The sequence below is a fragment of the Pleurodeles waltl genome, chromosome 2_2 (assembly GCF_031143425.1).
Source record: "Pleurodeles waltl isolate 20211129_DDA chromosome 2_2, aPleWal1.hap1.20221129, whole genome shotgun sequence".
NCBI lineage: Eukaryota > Metazoa > Chordata > Amphibia > Caudata > Salamandridae > Pleurodeles > Pleurodeles waltl.
In genome coordinates, this window is record NC_090439.1 from 242,530,336 (window position 1) to 242,549,052 (window position 18,717).

At 43.3% G+C, this 18,717-nt stretch overlaps 1 protein-coding gene and 1 long non-coding RNA gene across 3 annotated transcripts in view; one reads left to right on the forward strand and one right to left on the reverse strand.

Annotated features, from left to right (window-relative positions):
- Positions 1-1,023: 1,023 nt before the first annotated feature.
- On the reverse strand, positions 1,024-12,146 carry LOC138282316 (uncharacterized). Its single transcript, XR_011200917.1, has 3 exons — positions 11,955-12,146; positions 2,653-2,860; positions 1,024-2,040 (listed from the first exon to the last, which is right to left on the reverse strand). It is a non-coding gene; the product is annotated as an uncharacterized lncRNA (long non-coding RNA).
- Positions 12,147-12,313: 167 nt separating this feature from the next.
- The window catches only part of TENT4A (terminal nucleotidyltransferase 4A), a 298,560-nt gene continuing 292,156 nt past the window's right edge, over positions 12,314-18,717 (forward strand). The window contains exon 1 of one of the 2 annotated variants that reach the window (XM_069219701.1): positions 12,314-13,111. In XM_069219701.1, coding sequence (XP_069075802.1) covers positions 12,591-13,111 — 521 coding nt within the window. In that variant the 5' untranslated portion in view covers positions 12,314-12,590. The remainder of the gene's footprint in view (positions 13,112-18,717) is intronic. The other variant, XM_069219702.1, reaches the window with a different exon arrangement.

Here is an 18,717-nt window from a genome sequence, read left to right on the forward strand (position 1 = left end):
CAATCTTCTGTGTAGAATTCTTTTTTGCTGCTACAATTACTTCTGCAAGAGCAGCTTCCCTGACAACATCAAATGACAGGAAACCTACTTGTTTTTATAAACTTTTAGTTCTTTAAAGTCTGACATCATAGTCCTCATAAATAAGTATGTTCCTGCATAAGCTTTTTTTTACAATGCAGAGTTCCCCATTCCTCAGAGTTAGGTCTTCTTCAGCCACGGATGTTCTCACCACCAGACACTACTACAAATTCTAAGATGACAGAATCTTAAATTTTCTTAGCCGTCTCATCTATTAGAAAAAGTTTAGACATAAATTGTGGCATAATAATCTTGTCAGGATATTTTCATTCACACAGAATATTAAACCATGTTGGTGAATAAGCAAGTATGGAATTTAAGTCTTCATAACCTACCTTAGCACTAGCTTGGAGAAAGTACTGGATATCTCACCTTACGAAAATACTATATTCATACTGATTCTGACAAGTATTTCAGGTATTAACCTCCTTTGAATATGTTTATCATGGTGATCAATTGAGGGTACCAGCTCTTCCTGCACAGAAGAAAAAGCAGTCTATTAAAGTCGGACCTGTTACTGTTTTTTAGGTGAATACCAGAGAGCGTTTCCCACAATACGCATCTGATATTGTCCTCAAAAGCTTCATTTTCCTCATACACCCTAGACTTCATGGCTTTCTTTCTTGGAGGTGAAGACTATCTGAATCTGGAGGCAGAAGGGCCAGAAGTGGAGCTTTCTGAGGCATTCTTCACATGTGTGCCCACATCGTCTACTAACAGCAAAAATAGCAAATCCACCTTTCACTCACTGAAGAAATACTTACCCTTGCTAGCACTCCTGGTCTTTAGTAAGTAAACTTATAAGAGGACATGTATAGGTCAATAAAACTTTTGAATCGCATGGAGTATCCTAGTCATACAGTGATTACTAGATCTATAATTAACATCAGTAACCAAGAAACATTTTTGAAGAATCAACTACTTATGAATAACCATAACTCAGTAATAAGTTAACAATTTTTATTTCCCTGTTCATTACAACTCTAAATCCTCTGTTAGTTAAATTTTTATTCAATTCACCCAATTTATTAATTCATTAATGTCACCACTTCAAGAACAACATATGAGAAAACGCAATTCCATAAGCCAAGAATACCAGCATTAATAGCAGAGTTCAGCAAATAAGTTTGTCCATCAATTGTCACTGTCAACGTCACCCTTAACAGCCTACCTATCCAAGATTAGCATCAGCATGTGGGTCTTCATGCGAAAACATTTTAGAGAAAGCATCAATTTGGAAAAAATCCATCTAAGTGAGAATTTCTCTAATCAGCACAGTTGGTACCTAGAAGAAAAGGCATAAAAATCATCAATCACATTTTCATAGCTACCTATCCAGGATGGATCAGCAACAAGTCAGACTTCGTCTTCGGGTCATCAATTAGTCAGCCACAGATCAGGCTCATAGAATATGAGCCCACAGACAGAACCTCAGACAGGGTCTCCTGACGTCATCAATTCTCCCCTCGCATCTCCCCAAATTTTCCAGCATCTCCCGCTTTTAGCCCCTTGTCATGACTTTTTATTAGGATCTCCCAGTCCGTCCCCTAATTCCTAATTGGTCAGTCAGTCAGCAGATATGACTTTAACCTATAGAATTTGTTTACCAAATCTACCAATTTTAATATCAGTTAATTCACAAGATGTGGATTGGTTCACCATACGATGTCCTCATCATCCGGCTCTTCAGGTATCAAAATTGTTGCATGTTCCTCTTCAGTCAGTGCCTTCATTGTTCAAGTACTGGGAAAGTACATTTAGCCTATGCTACACATAACTGTATCAAATTGTCTTCATCATGTCCTGTCGCCGGTACATTGCAGAAAATTCTAGCTAAGCAACTTTAACATCGGGCGGTTCAGGGAGAGTTCATGCATCCAGTTTCTTGCAAGGCGTTTAGTATTTCAGCTCTTCGTTTTGAAGGCCTAGGAAGGCTAGGCCTTTATTTCAGCTAAGTTAGCACTGCAAGTTAATGTAAAACATAGGTTATACATCTCATTATGACATATTACTACATTATTCTTATTTATTTTGATTTTTTCACACTATTTCAATTATTTTAGTACAATATTGTATAAATAGCTGACAGGCCCCGGGGACACATTTTCAAACGTGCACATTATTTTTTTCTAAGATTAATTTTTCTACAACGTTTTATTATTCAAAACACAGGATCATTCATAATTTTCTAATTAGCATATCTACTTCAACAGTCCCTCCTCTGATGACTAAATATGTCATCACACCTTTCCTTATCAACATTTTACAGATTTGTTTCTGTTGTATTTTGTCTTCTTCTTACATTTCCCTCTAGATTCTTCCCCTGGGTTTTTTCCATCTTATTTTCATCCTTTGCCATTATTTGCATATACCCCATGATCCTAATATAGAAATAATCACAATTAATCCTCCCTGTACAATTTTCAATAATACCCCATTCCAAATTTGACTAAACCAATTGCCCAGTGAAGCAGGTTCAGCTTGCTCTTGTTCTGGTTCTGGTTCATGTGCAGCCACTTGTTTTGCTGTTGTTGGTGCTCTCAACAACAGTTCTTCATGTTCTGGCGGACTCACCACTCTTTTTGTATGGCTTGCATGTATCCAATTTGACAGTCCTGCACACTTTACAGCTGCTGTAGTTGTTAACACCAGCTGGTAGGGACCTTTCCAACGCGATCCCAAACATGTTTTTCGAATGTGCTTTTTTGATGACGACCCAATCTCTAGCTCTCAGACTGTAACCTGGGTCATGGATGAGTGGCAGGGTAGTGGCCTGCACCTGCTGAGAGAAAGAGCGAACCACATCAGCCAGACATTTGCAGTAGTCCAACACCATATCATCTGTAATATTGACAAGGTCATTGGCTGGAATTGCCAGCAATCTCATTGCTCTGCCCATGAGGCTCTCATGGGGCGCCAGCCCTGTCTTTCTGTCAGGTATGTTTCGTATTGACAGCAACACCAAAGGTAATGCTTCTGGCCACTTCAGATTGGTACCGGCACACATCCTGGCAATTCTTGATTTCAATGTACCATTCATTTGTTCCACTAGTCCTGAAGCTTTTGGGCGATAACTACAATGCAACTTCTGCTCAATGTTTATTGCTGCACATAAGAGTTCGATCACCTCGTTATTGAAGTGAGTTCCCCTATCTGATTCTAAAGAGATTGGAAATCCGAACCATGGTATTAACTCTCTAAGCAACAGCTTCCCTACTGTGAGACTGTCGTTTCTTTGTGTGGGGTATGCTCCAATCCAATGACTAAAGATGCACAAAATCACCAACACGTACTTCAAACAACCACATGCAGGCATCTCAATGAAATCCAACTGCATCCTGCTGAATGGACTCCCTGCTCTTACAATGTGGCTCAAATTCTCCACTGTCCCATTTCCTGCATTTAGTTGCTGACAAATTACACATCAATGACACACTGCCTCTGCTGCTTGCCTGAATTTTGGATTGAACCAATCAACCTTGAACAATCTGACAATGGCATCCCTTCCAATATGTGCCTGGCCATGTTAGTACCTGGCCATCTGAGACAATAAGCTATTGGACAACACCATTTGACCCTCCTCAGAAACCCAATTTTCATCAGGTCTTTGGATACATTTCGACTTGACCCAAAGTCGTTTCTCCTCCTGGTCTGCATTCTCCTGCAAGGTTTTCAATTCTTCTAGAGTATCAATCACTTTTAAGACATAACTTGTGCAATTATTTTCTTTCTCAGGCATCAATTCCCACTTGTCTTTAAAAGATATACAGTTCAATGCGCAAAACCTTGCGACTTGATCTGCATATCCATTTCCCAATGCAACGTAATCTTGCGTCTTTTGGTGTGCAATGCATTTTACCACTGCAATTTCTTCAGGTAACTGTATTGCATACAACTCTTTAATTTTGTCACCATTTCTCACAGGTGTTGCAGTAGAGGTCAGGAAACCTCGTTGTGACCACAGCAGATAGAAATCATTAACAATTCCAAATCTGTATCGACTATCTGTATAGATTGTGACTCTTAGTCTCGCAGAAACATAGCATGCTCTAGTAAGAGTAACCAATTCTGCCACTTGTGCAGAATATACACCTGGAGGCCAGGAATCTTCTAACATGCCTGTAATTGTGCATACTGCATATCCTGCCCTCAATGTCCCTGTTCCATCTCTGAGACACGAATCATCAACAAAGACAATTTGGTCATTTTCTTCTAAAAGAGTGTCTCTAATATCAGGTCTTGGTTTTGTACACAGCTCAGTTATCTCAAAAGTATCATGCTCAATTTCTTCTTCTTTTTCAATTTCAACAGTTTCACTTGGAAGCAATGTTGCTGGATTCAGCAATGTACATCTTTTCAATGTCACATTTAGAGTACCCAATATGCTCGTCTCATACCTTGTCAATCTTGCACCCGTCAAGTATTGTGTTTCTGTCCTTGTTAGTAAAATGTCAACAGAGTGTGGTACCATTACCGTCAAAGGGTATCCCATGACTACCCCCTCACATTGGGAAAGACTTTGACCAACTGCGGCTACTGCACGCAGGCAACCTGGTAAAGCTGCTGCGATTGGGTCCAAGGTAGCTGAAAAATAGGCTACTGGGCGATAAGCACCTCCATGAACCTGTGTCAAAACAGACAAAGTACAAGCATCACGTTCATGACAAAACAATGTGAATGGCTTTGTGTAATCAGGCATTCCCAACGCTGGAGCTCTGCACAAACTCTCTCTTAATTCAGTGAACGCTTTCATCTGATCTTCATCTAGGTAATGGGATCTGTAAATTCCTTGTGTGTCAAGTGCTGTAGGGGCTTCACAATCTCAGCAAAGTTTGGGGATCCACTGTCTACAGTACCCCACCGTTCCCAAAAACAGTCTGACATTTCTCTGAGAGGTCGTAGGACTTCTCTGCAGTATCATAGTAATTCTTTCTCTGGAGATTCTCCTTAATCCCTTTTCAAGCTGATGTCCCAAGTATTTCACTGATTTTTGACAATACTGTAATTTTACAGGTGGCACCTTATGTCCAAAATTTCCCAAATGGTTCAACAGGCCAATCGAGTTGTACTTACACTCGTCCCTTGTCCTGGATGCAATCAGAAAATCATCAATGTATTAGAGTCGATTGGTATGGCAATTCCAATGACTCCAGATTATTTTTCAAAATCTGATTAAACAGTGATGGTGACTCCGTCTACCCTTGTGGAAGCCTGCACCATCTGTAGACTCTATTAAGGATTTTGAAACTAAAAAGAAACTGACTATCCTCATGAAGAGGCACAGAAAAGAAAGCTTGTGACAAGCCGACACTGTGAACCACTCTGCATCGCAAGGAATCTTAAACAGTATCACTGCTGGATTTGGCACTACTGGACAACACAACCACTAAATCGTTCACTTTTCGCAAATCCTACACAATGCGCACATTCCCACATGGCTTCTTTAAGTCCGTTATTGGTGAATTACATGGACTGCTTAACACTTCCTTTAAAACTCTGTTTTAGAAAATCACCAATTATTTGAGCTACCTTCATCAGAACATCTTGTGGCATGTTATACTGTGGAAGTTGTGGAAATACTACATGGCTTCAAAGTGATCTTAATCGGCTCCACTCCCATAATCAGACCTACTTCTTTTCCTATCAGGTCCCAGACTTCTTTTTTTACAATTCCCTGTAAATCTGCATGCAATTCTCGCACAATAAACATTGGGAAAAACTCAACCAATGGGTATTCTTAATTAACATTGTTAACCATTGTCCCAGACACCTGTTCCTCTTCATCATCGCTATTAGTTTGTACTTCTATTCCAGTATCTGAAAAATTAATGGAGCATTTCGTCTTACACAGTAAATCTCTTCCCAGTAGGGATACTGGACTCGCATCACATACTACAAATCTATGTAGTCCTTGGTGATTGCCGATCTCAACCTGCACTGGGTCTGTGATTGGATTTGTCAACTGTCTATTCTCCACTCCCACAACTTGGACCGTTCTGCCTGAAAGAGGTAAATTCGGGACCTTCACACTTCTTACTGTAGAGCGTGTAGCTCCTGTGTCCACTAAAAATGAGACCTTGTAACCCATCACCTTTCCCTTCACGAAAGGTCCTCTCTGATCTACTTCTAGGGATGCTGCAAGCATACACGGTCCTTCATCCGAACTGTCCCTCATCCATTCTTCGTTTATTTCATCCTCACTGTAAAATGGAAATTGGTGTACTGTGTCATTACTTCTGTCTTGTCTCTGGCCTGTGACCTGCTGAGTAAGCATCACCTGTTGCTGATTCATCGGGGCTTGAGGTATCTGCATTTGCTGTCTAAGTACCATGGGAACCTGCTGCTGCATTGGTTGCAACTGTGTTAATTGTGCACGTGGCACTTGAATTTGCTGCATGGGTTGAAAATTCTGCACTCAATTCTGAACATTAGGAATAAATCCTTTCATTCTTGGGACTTTCACAGTTTGAAATGTACTGACATCACCACCTTGCTGAACGACACCATCCCGTGCCATCAACGGACACTCCCGCTTCCAATGTCCCACGTTTCCGCACAAATGACTCGGTAACATCCTTTTCATCCCCTGCATGTCATTCTGAACCACTACAGTACCCAACTCCGGACCACGCATCATGTCAATTCCAAGACATCTACCTCTTATCTGAGGCTGGAACATAACAGTTCTCTGCTGTGGCGGCATAGACGGTACTAAAGCTCCCTGCACTCCTGCCTGAGCTTCCTTTATGTGCATCACCATTGCTTTCTCCTTCAGCTTTTTCTGCTTTAATTCAATCTCATCACTACAGTATTTTGCATACTGCAACACCTCATCAATCAGCTTTGCCTGCCAGAAGATCAAATGACTCTTAATCATCTGATCTACTTCTGGTCTCAAACCTTCGACAAACCTAAATACAAAATGCAACATGTCTTTCGGCTCAATTGCATCCTTACCACTGTACTCTGTGAACGCCTTTAACAATCTTTCATAGTAGGTATGTATTGACTCTTTGGACTCTTGAACCGTTCTGTCAATTCTCTGCCAGTCCATATTTTCTGGAGAAATTCTGGTCTTCAGTAACTCAATCACCTTATAGTAATGTTTCATCACCAAGGTGCAACCGTTACTCTATCCCTTTCTGGTTCACTTGTTGGTCAATCCACTGCTCTCTTACATTCAACCCACATATCAGCTGGGACCACTATCTCCAACAATGTGTTTACGTCCTCCCACAAACATTTAGAAAGTTTCACAAATCTGTCTGCTGATACCACTTGTAGGAAGTTGGCTCTGTATATACTATTTCAAAGTAAGAAATAGTGTGCACAGAGTCCAAGTAAATAATTCTAATGCTCTATTTTGTGGTAGTGTGGTCGAGCAGTAGGCTTATCAGAGGGTAGTGTTAAGCATTTGTTGTACACACACAGGCAATAAATGAGGAACACACACTCAAAGGCTTACTCCAGGCCAATAGGTTTTTATATTGAAAAATATATTTTCTTAGTTTATTTTAGGAATCACAGGTTCAAAATGTACAATTAAAACTTTAAATGTAAGGTACTTCACTTAGATACTTTAGGAACTTTGAATGAAAACAATATCATGTACAGTCTTTGTAAAAATGGCAATAAGCTGTTTTCAAAGTGGACACAGTGCAAAAATCAACAGTTCCTGGGGGAGGTAAGTAAAGGTTAGATTAAGAGATAAGTAAAACACTTACAAGTCTCAGTCCTGGGGCATAGGCAGCCCACCGTTGGGAGTTCAAGGCAACCCCAAAGTTACCACACCAGCAGCTCAGGGCCGGTCAGGTGCAGAGGTCAAAGAGGTGCCCAAAACACATAGGCACCTATGGAGAATAGGGGTGCTCTGGTTCCAGTCTGCCAGCAGGTAAGTACCTGCGTCCTCGGGGGGCAGACCAGGGGGCTTTTGGAGAGCACTGGGGAGGGGACACAAGTAGGCATACAAAACACACCCTTAGCGGCACAGGGGCGGCCGGGTGCAGTGTGCAAAGCAGGCGTCGGGTTTTGTATAGGTTTCAATGGAGGGACCCGGGGGTCACTCTAGCGGTGCAGGCAGACACAGGGGTGTGCTTCTCGGGACAGCCACCACCTGGGCAAGGCAGAGGGTCGCCTGAAGACTTAACGTTTCCCGCCGGAAGCGGGAGACTCTGCACCCAATGCCCCCGGCTCGACATGCAGAAAACCAACACTTCAGGGAGGACTCCCCGGCGACTGCGAGCCAGTGAGTAACCAGAGACGACCCCCCCTGACCACCACAGCGACACCTGCAGAGAGAATCCAGAGGCTCCCCCTGACCACGACTGCCTGTAACAAGGGACCCGACGCCTGGAACCAACACTGCACCCGCAGCCCCCAGGACCTGAAGGAACCAAACTTCGATGCAGGAGTGACCCCCAGTTAGCACTGTGAGTTAATGTAAAACAAAGGTTATACATCTCATTATGACATAGTAGTACATTAATTCACAAAAAATTGGGGATGAGGAGGTTAATTGGTCCAGTGTACGACCTCCTTGCTATTACATAATCTTCAAAAAAAGGTACACTGTTCCAAGATAAGACCACTCACAGGGCCATATGTACGAAAGCTTTTTCCCATAGACACAGAACGGGTAAAATTATTTCGTACATCTGGCCCATAGTTCCCAAAGGACTGCCCTTTGGAATCTAAGTAAATCAGAAGTGTGAGCCCTCTCAGAAGCAGGGGCCCTCATGTATCATTATCAGGCTTGCTCCACGCCAGACTGGCACTGCAGTGTCTGACGGGACCCACGAAAGGGTCACTAGGCCAACTTCTGGATTGTGTTTGACGGACCAGTGCAGGGAAAAGAAAAAAAGTGCAATGACAAGGCCCAAAAGCAATTTTTTTTTAAAGGCCTTTTCTCCCCCCCTGGGGCAGATCGGCCTATTATTAGCAGAAAGGGGGGCCCCCCTGGGGGGCACCAGGGATCTATATTTTTTTTCTTTTGTTTTTGTTTATTTTTTTGTTTTAGGTGTGGGGAGTGCCCCCTTAGGCAAGGGTCGCTCCGATAGGGGGCAAATTATATTTAGGCCATTTCTGCCCCCCTTGGGAGCAGATTGGCCTATTTTTATGAGGCCAATCTGCCCACAAGGGGGGCAAAAACCACTAGACACCAGGGAGTTGTTTTTTTTGTTCGTGAATTTCACGTAAGGGGAGCGACCCCTTAGGCAAGGGTCGTTCCCCTGGGGGGCAAATTTATTTTAGGCCATTTCTGCCCCTAGCATATTTTAATTAGGCCGATCTGCCCCCAAGGGGGGCAAAAACCACTAGGCACCGGGGATTTTAGTTGTTGTTTTACAGATGGGGAGCGACCCCTTAGGCAAGGGTCGCTCCTCTTTAGGGGCAAATTGTATTTAGGCCATTTCTGCCCGCTTTGGGGGCAGATCGGCCGATTTTAGGAGACCACTAGGCACCAGGGATCTTTGTTTTTGCGCCGTCAGGCAAGGGGAGCGACCCCGTAGGCAAGGGTCGCTCCCTGGGGGAGGGGTGGGGGGCACATATATATTTTAGGCCATTTCTGCCCCCCGGGGCAGATCGGCCTATTGTTATTAGGGGCAGAAACCTCTAGGCGCCAGGGCTAAAAAAAAAATTAGTGTTTTTTTTGTTTTGTTTTTTTGAGAGATGGGGAGCGACCCCTTAGGCAAGGGTCGCTCCCCTGGAGGAGCAAATTGTATTTGGGGGTCAGAAACCACTAGGCACCAGGGATCTTTTTTTTGCGCCGTCACGCAAGGGGAGCGACCTTATATGCAATGGTCGCTCCATGGGGGGGGGGTGGAGGCAGTGGGGGGTCAAATTTATTTTAGGCCATTTCTGCCCCCCCCTGGGGGCAGAACAGCCTATTGGTATTAGGCTGATCTGCCTGAGGGGGGGGGGCAGAAACCTCAAGGCGCCAGGGCTAAAAAAAAATTTAGTTTTTTTTTTTAGATGGGGAGCGACCCCTTAGGCAAGGGTCGCTCCCCTGGAGGGGCAAATTGTATTTAGGCCATTTCTGCCCGCTTTGGGGGCAGATCGGCCGATTTTAGGTGGTAGAAACCACTAGGCACTGAGGATCATTTTTTAGCGCCATCACGCAAGGGGAGGGGGGGTTTAGGGGGGGGGGGAATTTATTTTAGGCCATTTCTGCCCCCCCGGGGGCCAGCTAAGCTAGAGGCTAAAGTCGAAAAGGTAGGCACTTTGCAAAAAACACCTCTGTTTTCTGTGAAAAAATGTGATGTGTCCACGTTGTGTTTTGGGCCATTTCCTTTCGTGGGCGCTAGGCCCACCCACACAAGTGAGGTACCATTTTTATCGGGAGACTTGGGGGAATGCTGGGTGGAAGGACATTTGTGGCTCCTCTCAGATTCCAGAACTTTCTGTCACCGAAATGAGAGGAAAAAGTGTTTTTTTGGCCAAATTTTGAGGTTTGCAAAGGATTCTGGGTAACAGAACCTGGTCAGAGCCCCACAAGTCACAACCATCTTGGATTCCCCTAGGTGTCTAGTTTTCAGAAATGTGCTGGTTTGGTAGGTTGGGTTTTCTGATTCAAGTCTGCTTGTTCCTGAAAGCTGGGAAGCTGGTGATTTTAGCACCGCAAACCCTTTGTTGATGCCATTTTCAGGGGGAAAAAACACAAGCCTTCTTCTGCAGCCCCTTTTTCCCATTTTTTTGTTTAAAAAAACGATATTTTCACTGTATTTTGGCTAATTTCTTGGCCTCCTTCTGGGGAACCCACAAAGTCTGGGTACCTCTAGAATCCCTAGGATGTTGGAAAAAAAGGACGCAAATCTGGCGTAGGTAGCCTATGTGAACAGAAAGTTATGAGGGCCTAAGCGCGAACTGCCCCAAATAGCAAAAAAAAGGCTAGGCACAGGAGGGGAAAAGGCCTGGCAGCGAAGGGGTTAATATGGAGACTACACACACACACACTCCTTGCTCATGCATGAAAGCCCGTTATTGGTGGTAGCATCTCCCCAACACACATCCTGCCTATAGCCAACAAAGGTGGTGCTACCACAATAAATGGACATTAAATTAAACATTTAATATGGAATGACAGTACCCCATTTACCACACCTGCTTTAAACTCTGTCCTCGCTAGGTTTAAATGGATTCCAGCGGGAGACTGTTGCCTTTTGTCCCAGGAAAAATAGATATATTTTAGCATTCTCCTACTTTCTTCCCTACACTAAAGTCCCATGACTGTTTGTCAAAAACATTTTCCTCTTAACTGTTCGCATTCTGCGCGAGGACTCACCCAGCGCTGTACATCTGTCAACAAAGCACCAGGGTCCCAAGTTAGGCATACATGTCAACATTTAAAAAAAAGCAAAGTGGAAGATTTAAAATATCAATATAATCGGTGTACATTTGCCCCAAAGACTTATACTGAAGCGGAGACAATTTCAAGCGAGAGACATACAAAATAAAGCCATTTTTGGTTCCCGAACCAGGTCTGTTGGCATGAATGGTTGGGAGAACGTCAAGACTTCATCCTTGAAGGTGTCGTCCGTCATTGGCCCCCCAGCTCAACAAGCCTACTGACCGCAGAACGCAGAAAAGTACAACATTCCAACTTATACATTTGTTTAAAATGTCTCTGGGGTTTTTCGATTATGTACTGAGAGAAGGCAACAATCTGTTTTCAAATTAAAAAAACGAATACAAGTATTGTCCTTCAAGGGCTGCTGTATACTGAACGTGAAAGATTACAGGACTCGTTAAAACGTTTACAAATAATGCGGTTATTTACAGACTAAGAAGCACGAAAGCGCACCCCGCGGTGTTGCTTGCGCATCATCTAATATTTTCATTTCAAGATGGCGGCAACTTTCACGTATTTTCTTGGCCTTTACCTTCCCCGCCACTTCGAAACGAGCCACACAGCCCAGGTGCTCACTATAATACTAGCGGAGGCGCGGGCACACACGACTGTTACGTCACAGCTCGCGACTACCTCTCCCACGTGAATTCCATCACTAACGGCTAGAGTGGCCGGTCCGCTCCTGAAGTGACACCCCCTTCTCCTAAGACAGGGGTCTCGAGACACGGACGGAGGAGAAGGAGGGGAGGGCTTCCAGTGCTCCCGAACAGTTAGGGGAGGCCAGCGCCTGGCAGTCCCTCCTCCCCTCTCCGCGGGTTGTACTCTAAGGAGACCTGACCCCTCCCATTAGGCGCGCGTCCTCTCTTCCTGCTCCTGCTGCCAGTGGTGCTCAGAGGGGTCGCATTGCTAGCGCGCGTGCGCGGTTGCCAAGGCGGCGTGAAGAATGAAGTTTAAATTCCCTGCGCGCATGCGCAGTTTCTTCCTCTCCCGGCTCGAGAGATAGGACGCCGCCACATTGGTCCAGCGTTTCAGTTTGAAGGAGCCAGAAAGCGGATCCTTGAGATAGCAGCAGGTTGCCCTTCACATCAAGCTTATTCACAGCCTCTCCCCCCTGACAGAACCAGTAATGGCACCGGTGCCTCTGTGAAGCCCCCCGCGCGGCCCCTGTATGGATCCCAGAGTAGGCTGGATTCAGCCGGAGCAGAAGGGCCCTGCCAATGCCTTCTGGATGCAAATATGGGAGACCTCTCAGCAGGGATTGCGTGGTCCTCCTGCTGGGAGCTCCCGTGCCTCTGGGGGTCCAGACTGTTGTTATCCCCACTACCTCTGTCTAAATACTCCTGCCGAAATAAGTCCTCCGCTCTCCCCGGCTTCTTCCCCAGGTTCTGATAGCCCCCCTCCCCCCGGATACATCAACTCGCACCGGGCGCACTGCCCACAGCAGCAGCTTCCACGGCATCGGCGCTCCGTGCACTGTCCGGGCTGTACCCGTCCCGAACCCGCGCCTGCTACCCCCTTACACCACCCAAACTACTATGACCACCTTCACCAGTACCACCCTGGCCGCCGGAAGCGCGAGAACAAGGCAAGCACCTACGGCATGAACTATCTGCTACCGCACGGGGCCCCGCGGAGCTCCCCCGGCACACCCTGGAGGAGGAGTGGCAGCTACAGCCCGGGCCTGCAGGGGTAAGAGTGTGGCGACTGAGAGGGCGAATTGTATTCAAATAATTGAATTAACTATGGGCTCAAGGAGTTAATGTCTCTGAGGTTGCCATCTTTTGGGCATATTGGTTCGGGTGACCATGTTCATGACAGGTTAGATAGTGCCATGTTCGTATCTCACGTGACAGCTGAGTGAGAGTGGGCCTGACCCCTCTGACAGACGTGGGTGGGTAAAGGTAGTCCAGTAGTCACAGGCCGTGTCTTTAGTTGTTAACCGCGCCCCCGGCGCTCGCACGTGGGTAACTGTCAGAAGCTCTAGGTTTCATTTCTCGAGTTGCCGTCCCTGGCACTGTCAGCCTCCCTCTCCCGGGCTCACCCAGCTGCTGTCACTGCGGCCTGTTTCCGCTGACTCCGCATTTGTCCCGTTTAGAATGGGCCCTCCACACTGACATTATTTCTGGAAAGCTTTTAAATTCGTGCAGTTTTCTATCACAGTCGATATAATTCCTGACCCTCCTTTAAAGTTACCATGAACTTTTCGAGTATATGACATCACTGACCCTCGAGTTCTAGGGGCATTCATTCTGGGTGCCTTTTTTAAGCGGGCTGTCTCCCCTCTTCGGAAACCCGAGCTTAAGTTCTGTCATTCCAAGTACCTTGTACTAAGATGTCAAGCATGTTTTAAGTATATAACGCCTAATATTTAGAAAACGGCAAATCGACTTTGAATTGGCTTCCACGATATTAGAAGAAGCCCGTTTACGTTTGTTTTGGTGGGACACAAGTTTTTATTGATATTAGACGCAAATATCTCGTGAGTAACCTCGCGTTTTTGTAGAGCTTTTTTGGATACTGAGAATGACCAGTGGAAGGTGGTGTCAGAAGTCACTGTGGTAGTTTTCACTTCCTCATCAGCGTGGTTTAAGAGTTTTAACGACGTGCGTGCTCGTTAAAGTGATTTAGTCGTGGTTTTCTCATGGAAGTTCTTAATGGCATCGCTCCCTTTAAAACCAGCCTAGTGGGGATCGTGCTGCCCGGGAGCGCTGACCTTTCCCTTCTAAAGTAGGCTCTGCCTTCATGCACAAAGCATGCAGCAGCGTAGCTTTGATTTGCTAGTCGTACACGCGATCCCAGAGCTTGTGGCCAGGAAACCTCTCCGGTCTACTAGTATCAAGTTGTCGGTGTTTTAATGTAAATGATAGGCAATGTAGTGGTATCGTAGTTCTGTCGGTGTGTTGGTTATGGACCGTATTTGACTCTTCATTTAGTTTATGCAGTAATTGTTATTGTTTTTTTTTTATAGTGCTAACGACAGTTGATGAAATATTGAAGCACTTTTTTCACTCGCTCATAAACAAATTAATTCACTTACACATGCACTCAGACTCAGTCGCACACTCACAGATCCACTGACAGAAGGGCTCTGTGGCCAACTCCCGCTGCGCACTGCCAAAGGCCATGCATGTGCGCCTGTGGTTGGATTAACGTATATTATGAAAAATTACTTTACATTAAAAAAAGAGAAATTAACTGGGGTAAAAAAAAATACAAAGGTTACAGGAACGTTATAGTTAAATTCTGAATTTACTCGTACAAAACAATAGAAATTTAGCAGTTATAGTTGGTTATTTCAACTCACTATAACTTGCGCCTTAAGGTAAACTAACTTGCGCCTTAGCCAAGCACAGCAGATTACTTGACATATCATTGACATCTTCTGTGGCATATTTGATGTTATCACTGCAACATTAGCAATACAATAATTGGTAAGAAAACTGTGCATAGCAAGGGCACAAGTTATAGTTTCTTGAAAGAACTCAAACTGCTGAATTTCTATGGTTTTGTATGACTAAATTCAGAACCTAACTAAAATATCCCTGAAACCTTTGGGTTTATCAGTGAACTCTGTCTCCTTGATAAAGTTATGTTTACTTTGCTAAAAAGTGCTCCATATATATACATTAGGCTTTGAAATATTTACAATGATTTGCTGCTCCCATTTATCTTGTGGTAGATTTTTTTTTTTTGTCGTTTCAAATAACGGTAATTAACTGAGATATATAAATACACATGCTGTTTATTGAAGTTATTAGCAGGCACAGTGGTCAATATATTGACCTATGTTCATAGAAGCAACATTTTTGAAAAGGTCTGATATACCCAGGTATCTTGTGGTGTAATAGTTTTCCCCTTGCATGAATCTATCTACTTATCACAGAGGCTTAACGTACAATGACATGTAGTTGTGTAACCGCTCCTTTTCCACACTGAGAAGTATAGTTTGTCATGTCTGATTTATACTGTTGTATATTAAGTTGTGACTGTAGTCTTCGTGTGGGGAAGAGCCAGTTGAGATGGTTGTTTGTGGATCACCTTTGAGGGCAGGGGGTACCATAGTTTGGCTGCTTGAACAGAGAAAGGTGTTCGATTCGACCCCCCCCTTTTTTTTCTGTAGGAATGAGACAGACATTTTAGCATAGGTTCCTTTCTTGTATGTATTTGATTTTCATCCTGATGGAGAGTTGTCTTTTGTCACTTATTGTTAGTCAGTCAAGAACTTTATTCTGCATTTGCCATAAAAGTGTATACAAAGACACATCACAAATCTGTAAATCTTATAAAACACAATTAAAACTATAAAAATAGTTTCTAAAAACACCATGTAAACATCTGATCTGAAAACCCCTTCACATATGACAAATGAGTATACTGAACATAATTAAAGAATTGCAGGAACACAAGATTTCCAGTTGTTATCTGAGAATATAAACTGTCTTGTAATGTTATACAAAAATCTCCAACAAACATTAAAAGATTAAAATGGAATAGACCTTTTCCTGATACTTAAAGATGCTGTAACAAAGTTTAGTACATGGTGACAAGTTTGAATATCTGTCAGTCTCTGAAAATATAATAGAGCTTCCATATAATCAATAGGTCTAAGATGACATTAAAATGGGTAAATAAAAACCTTTCTAGGAGCAGCATATAAAGCAAAAAAGAGAAAGAAATGTGAGGTACTCTGCTTTGATTTGGAATCGCAGGGGCAGGGTGGAAAAATCCTTTTTCCAAAAACATGGTTTGGGAAAGGCTACTTTAAAATGAATCGAATTAAATCAAAAAAATGTTTAAAGAGGTTATTTTAGAACTTGAAAACCAGATCAAGTAAGGTTCAAGACATGGGACAGTTACAATCCGGATATAGGGGTCGAAAGATTTCAGTTTCAGGGAGCTATAAAATCTCCACTCTGATATGTGCTCAAAATAAGTTGACTTCAAGACAGACCTAGAGTTTGTGGTTAACAGTTGGGGTTCTTCAAACATGTACCTGAGCCCTAGCTTCTCAAGAGTTTCGCAGGAACACAAGCCAGGGATCCTATTTGAGTTGTCCAACTGTGAGCAATCAGAAATGCAGTCTTAAACAAGTTTTGCTGCAGGATTCAGCCATCATCTAATCCAGAGCAGTAAAGGAGCAATAGAAACCCTGTCCTCCAGAAAATGTTGACCAATTTCCTCATGACTGATGATTGCTATACACTTTGGAACCGTCAGTGATCTACGCAGGAATTTATTTTTAGCACTTTGGAGGGAGGGTATTTTGTTATAGCCCCAAACTCCTGCCCCGTATAAGACTGCTGCAGCACACTTGGAGTTATAAAGTGTTTTCATCTGGGCAAGGGGTCTGTGACCTAATTTACTAGTAAAGCGAAAAATCGCTTCATTATTCCTTGTCAACTGTTAGAACTTGAAATTAATGTGAGACTTCCAGGACAAAGAGGAACTCGTATACCTACCTAAATAACATTTTTTTTTTACCTTGTCTAAAATATGTCCTCCCATAGTAAATTGTTTAGACTTTGTATTACGTGGGCCGCATGTCATAACAAGTCTTAGGGTAGTTTACTTTCAGATCAAGGTCCAAAATGAATTTGTAAAATAGATTCAAGAGTCCCTGTAAACCATTTGTGGTACGAGCAATTAAAACTGCATCATCAGCATATAATAAAACTGGGAGCGGTCTCTGGCCCATCTTTGGTACATCCTTTCCATGTTTTACCAGTGAGTCATAAAGCCCATTTATATATATATATCAAGAAAAGCAAAGGTGCTAGGATACATCCCTGTTTTACGCCCCTTGTTGACGGAATAGAAGTTCTCTGACCATATAAACCAGTCTGGACTGAAACCGTTAAATCTGTATGTAGGCGTTTAATAAGCTCCAAAAGGGACGTATCACAACCTAGAGCTCCTAGAATTTGCCATAACTTCGACCTATTGACCATATCAAAAGCACTAGTTAAATCAATAAATGCCATATGAATAGACTCCTTTTTAGCTGTCACGTATTTACTAAGTATCAGATGCAGATTTAAAACTTGCTCAACTGTGCCTACACCAGATCTAAAACCAAATTGAATTGGGGATAAAATCTGTGCCTCAGTCACCCAGTCTTCTAAACGGGTTAAGATCACACTTCCTAAAATCTTTGCCGTTGAATCAATAAGAGAAATTGGTCTATAACAGGAAGGATCTTGTCTGTTTCCTTTTTTGAAGATGGGAACAATAATAGCCGATTTCCATGAAATAGGTACATTACTATTTACTGCGCTATTCAACACATTTGTAACTAAAGGACCCCAGAGATCGATTTCAGATTTAAAAAGATCAGCGGGGACCCCGTCAGGGCCAGGAGCCTTTCCCTGCCTTAGCTGATTAATGGCACTTAACACCTCATAGAGATCAAAGGTAATATCTAGGGCCTTGATATTAGAGTCTGAAATGGAGTATGCAGTAAGATTATCCTCTATATACAGGTTCTCATTATCATCGATTACTGGGCAAAATAATTGCCTAAAATGGGCCACCCATACATCCTCTGCAATGAGACCATCATCGGCCTTAGTGTTGTTATCTGAAAAGTAAGGGTGATTTATCACCTTCCAGAATTTAGAAGTGTCCTTCAGCTCAGAGGCGGCCAGAAGTTCATCCCAAGCCTTAGACCTAATTTCTGATTTCCTTTTTTCAAGGGCAGCCTTATAATCGTCTCTAGCTAGTTTAACTAGTTGGCGGGAGGTGGGGAACTGCTTTAAGAGCATCTAAGTTTTTTATGAGCAGACGAGCACACAGAATCAAACCATCTATGGACCACTGGCCCTTTCAAGGGCCTTTTCGCCGCCAAGGCTCGCAAGATATCAGTACTTAACAATTCAAAATCATGGACTATGCATTCATGATCTAATTGCTGAGACAAACGCGTATTAATATAGTCAAACCTAGTTATTACAATTTCCTGATTAAATAGTTTAGAATTAATTTTGTCCCATTTTAAGCCTAAACCGCAATTTGAATTGTATACAGTACTAGCTCTCAAACTTTTATTCTTAGGAACCTGATTATTATTTAAATCCGTATTAATGCTGTGGGGATTATGGTCACTGGCACAGTGAGGCGTGATCTTAAATTCTTTTATTAGATGATAAACAGAGGAGCCAATAAGTATATAATCAATGATGCTCCCCTTCGGTTTCCCTGTGAAGGTTGGTATATTACAGGCATCAGCAGCCAGTTTCTCTGTAACGTGTACCAAATCAAACTTGCATATAAAAAAGTTTAGGGCATCTCCTTCAGCA